Genomic DNA, 3860 nt, shown 5'->3' on the forward strand with positions numbered 1-3860 from the left:
TTTTAAGCATATTAAAATTAAAACCTTGCCCCCAGACCCTTGCATCTGAGTCCTGTTACCACTTTTAAAAACCCTACATCGGCCTCTGCAGAAGCTATAGACAATAAAATTCAAACACACACAGTATGCAAAATATTTATCGTTCAATAACAAATTAAAGTGCCAATACAACCATGTCTTGAATAGGCTAGGTACGTAGCAAAGACATGAACAAACTACTTTCTCAGCATATTGGTAATAATCCTAGCAATCTATCAGTTTATATTATGACAGGCATCTTTGAACACCTACACAAAAGGGCATACTGTTATGATGGTGTATATATTGCGCATGCGTAGAGGCTTGAGATTAGAAAGTAGTAATAAGAGTTTGTGTTGGTTCGTGTGCTGGACCTTGATCCGTTGTCTCGCCGTCGATCCTGTCTTGTAACAAGTGGGGGCTTGTCCGGGAGAGAAAACCAACAACATTGTGAACTTTTGTCGTCGCAGCGGAGAAGTCACTGCGGAGGTTGTTCCGCCTAAGCTCAAAATCCTTGGTACCGGGTCAAAGGTACCGAAACAGGTGTGACTTTATTTGTTGAGCCGCTTTGTTTTTGTTTTCTCTTTGTGCTAGGCTAGTTGGTCGTCGCCTGGCATTGTAGACAGTGATCTTAGTGTATGGAATGGTCACCATATGGTGAGCTACAATTGGAATCGTTTTGTGGATTTTATTTGATGGTGATTATTATTGTTATTGGACACTCGTTTCGTGGATTATTGTTTTGTGGACTATCGTTGCGAGTTGTAGATATGTCGTTCAGTGTTGAAACCTTTGTAGCTGCTCCTAAGTTAAGTGAATTGGCCGTGCGGAAGAGGTCAGAACTAGTAGTGCTGGCAAACCATTTTAAACTAGAAGTAAGTACTTCGATGAGGAAGGGAGATGTGAAGAAGCTTGTGAGTAATTATTTAATGGATGAGAATATTGTGTCAGACGATGAAGAGGCTATTGAGGAAAGTAACCTTATTGAAATGAAACGGTTAGAGTTACAAGAAAAGGAAAGGGAGCGTGAGGCACAATTCAGAATAAAAGAGCTTGAGATTAAGGAACGTGAGATTGCTGTACAATTGAAGGCAAAGGAATTGGAACTGGCTACAGCTACTGCTAAAATACCTTCCAGTGTCTCGGAGAAGTTTGATGTGACGAGGCATATAAAATTTGTTCCTCCTTTTCAGGAGACAGAACCAGACAGGTATTTTCTGCACTTCGAGAAGGTGGCAACAAGTTTGGAGTGGCCCAGAGAAGTCTGGACTTTGTTACTTCAAAGTACCCTAGTTGGGAAAGCCCGAGAAGTTTATTCAGCTTTATCTGTCGATCAAAGCTCTGTGTACAACACGGTAAAGTCAGCCATCCTGAAGGCCTATGAACTGGTGCCGGAGGCATATCACCAAAAGTTCCGTTGCACCAAGAAAGGGTCGACACAGACATATTTAGAATTCGTCAGAGAGAAACAAACCCTGTTTGATAGGTGGTGTGCCTCAAATGAAGTAAATGGTGACTTTGAGAAACTGAGACAGCTCATCCTATTAGAAGATTTTAAAGACTGCCTTCCTATTGAGATAAAGACTTACCTAGATGAGCAGAAAGTGGATAACCTTCATCAAGCGGCAACCAGAGCTGATGACTATGCACTGACTCACAGAAACAGCTTTAACAGGCCAGATGCCTGTTCAGATCCTGTAAATAAAACTTCAGGCACAGGAAAGCGTGACCACAGAAGTGGAACAGGTCCACAGAACCCTTATGATCGGGGAACACCCAGGTTGCCACTGGGCCCGACCTGCTATTACTGTAAGCACAGAGGACATGTCAAAGCTGAGTGCCCAGCCCTTGAGAGGAAGGATGGTAAAACTCGTAGTAATTCTGTTGTTGCACCCCATAAGTTAGAAGATAGTAGTGTTGAAGCGGAGTCAATGAAGGTCCCAGTTGAATATGAGCCTTTTGTGTCACGGGGAACGATATCCCTTATTGGCTCAGTGGGAGAGAATCCAGTAACAATTTTACGTGATACGGGAGCATCACAATCTCTGGTACTAGCAGATACTTTGCCATTTTAGAATGAGTCAGCTACTGGAACTAGTGTGTTGCTGCAAGGTGTGGAACTAGGTACAATGAAGGTACCATTGCACAAGGTGTTTTTGAGATGTAACCTACTCAGTGGTCCTGTGATAATTGGAGTTAGGCCCTCCTTACCTGTGAGAGGAATCACAGTCCTGTTGGGAAATGATCTAGCTGGAGGAAGAGTAGTGGAGAACCCTCAAGTTTCAGAGGTGCTTCAGATGAGCTGTAATGATGAAGGAACAGGAAAACAGTATTCAGAGTTATTTCCTGCCTGTGCTGTTACACGTGCTATGGTGCGAGCTATATCATCTTCCCGGGTCTCAGTTGAACAGGATGAACACCAACAATCTACACCAAATTTGAATATGGACAGTCAACAACTGGATTTAGCTGACACATTTTTGAAGCACTCACCTATTGTCTCACCCAGTAATTTGGCAGAGCAGCAGGTAGATGAGTTAGATTTTAACCATGCCTTGTCCCGACAAAATCTAATTAAAGAGCAGGAGAGTGACTCTGAGATGCAGTCACTTAGTCAGTATGCTGTTAGTGAGAAGGAAGCTGCTGTAATACCAAGTTGCTATTACTGGAAGGAGGGTGTGCTTATGAGGAAGTGGCGGTCACCAGACGTCCCTGCTGGTGATGAATGGAAAGTTCTGCATCAGATTGTTCTCCCGGGGAAGTATCGTGGCACTGTATTGAGTCTGGCACATGAGATTCCTATGGCTGGCCATTTAGGTATCAAGAAGACCTATTGTAAAGTGTTGAATCATTACTATTGGCCTGGAGCTCACAGAGATGTGAAGAGCTTCATTCGTTCATGCCATATTTGCCAGATGGTGGGAAAGCCCAATCAGAAGCCACCAGTGGCTCCTCTGAAGCCCATTCCAGTGTTAGGTGAGCCATTTTCGCATGTTATTATTGATTGTGTTGGGCCACTTCCCAAATGTAAGAGTGGAAACCAGTAAATCCTAACCATAATGTGTGCGGCTACCTGTTTTCCGGAGGCCATTCCGCTCCGAAGTATCCGGACACCACAGATAGTGAAGGCTTTGATCAAATTTTTTACTCTGGTGGGGCTTCCTCAGTCAGTTCAGTCCGACCAGAGTTCAAATTTCATGTCTGGGATATTTCAAGAGGTCATGTTTCAACTGGGTATCAAGCAAGTGAAGTCAACTGCATACCACCCCCAGTCACAGGGTGCATTAGAGAGATTCCATCAGACATTAAAGAACATGTTGAGGGCTTACTGCCTACAAAAGAAGAGAGAGTGGGACGAAGGCATTCCACTCCTACTGTTTGCTGTACGTGAGTCTGTACAGGAGTCATAGGGATTCAGCCCTTTTGCGTTAGTGTTCGGTCATACCCCACGTGGCCCATTGAAACTCCTCAAGGAGATGTGGTTAGCTGAAGACTCATCAGATGATCTTCTCACACATATATCAGATGTACGGGAAAGACTAACGAGGGCTAATGACCTGGCACGGCAGAAACTTAAGGAGAGTCAGTGTAAGATGAAGACATGGTTCGACAGAAAGGCTAATTTCGACCTGGAGACCAGGTATTAGTGTTGCTCCCCATTCATGGTAGCCCCCTCCAAGCCCGGTACTGTGGACCTTATACAGTGGAGAAGAGGACAAGTGAAGTTGATTATGTAATTAGCACCCCAGACAGACGGAAGCTGAAGCGACTTTGCCATATCAACATGTTAAAACCTTAACATGGTAAGGATGGTCCCACTTCTTGCAGAACTGTAACTAATA

General features: G+C 44.0%; 1 protein-coding gene across 1 annotated transcript; it reads left to right on the top strand.

The window, feature by feature from the left end:
• The first annotated feature begins 788 nt into the window (after positions 1 to 788).
• LOC136247994 (uncharacterized) lies at positions 789 to 3065 on the top strand. The gene is made up of 2 exons (XM_066039812.1): positions 789 to 2027; positions 2094 to 3065. The coding sequence occupies exons 1-2, from the start codon at positions 789 to 791 to the stop codon at positions 3063 to 3065; spliced, it is 2211 nt and encodes a 736-aa protein (XP_065895884.1).
• The last annotated feature ends 795 nt before the right edge of the window (positions 3066 to 3860 follow it).

Source organism: Dysidea avara, chromosome 2 (genome assembly GCF_963678975.1).
Source record: "Dysidea avara chromosome 2, odDysAvar1.4, whole genome shotgun sequence".
Lineage (NCBI taxonomy): Eukaryota > Metazoa > Porifera > Demospongiae > Dictyoceratida > Dysideidae > Dysidea > Dysidea avara.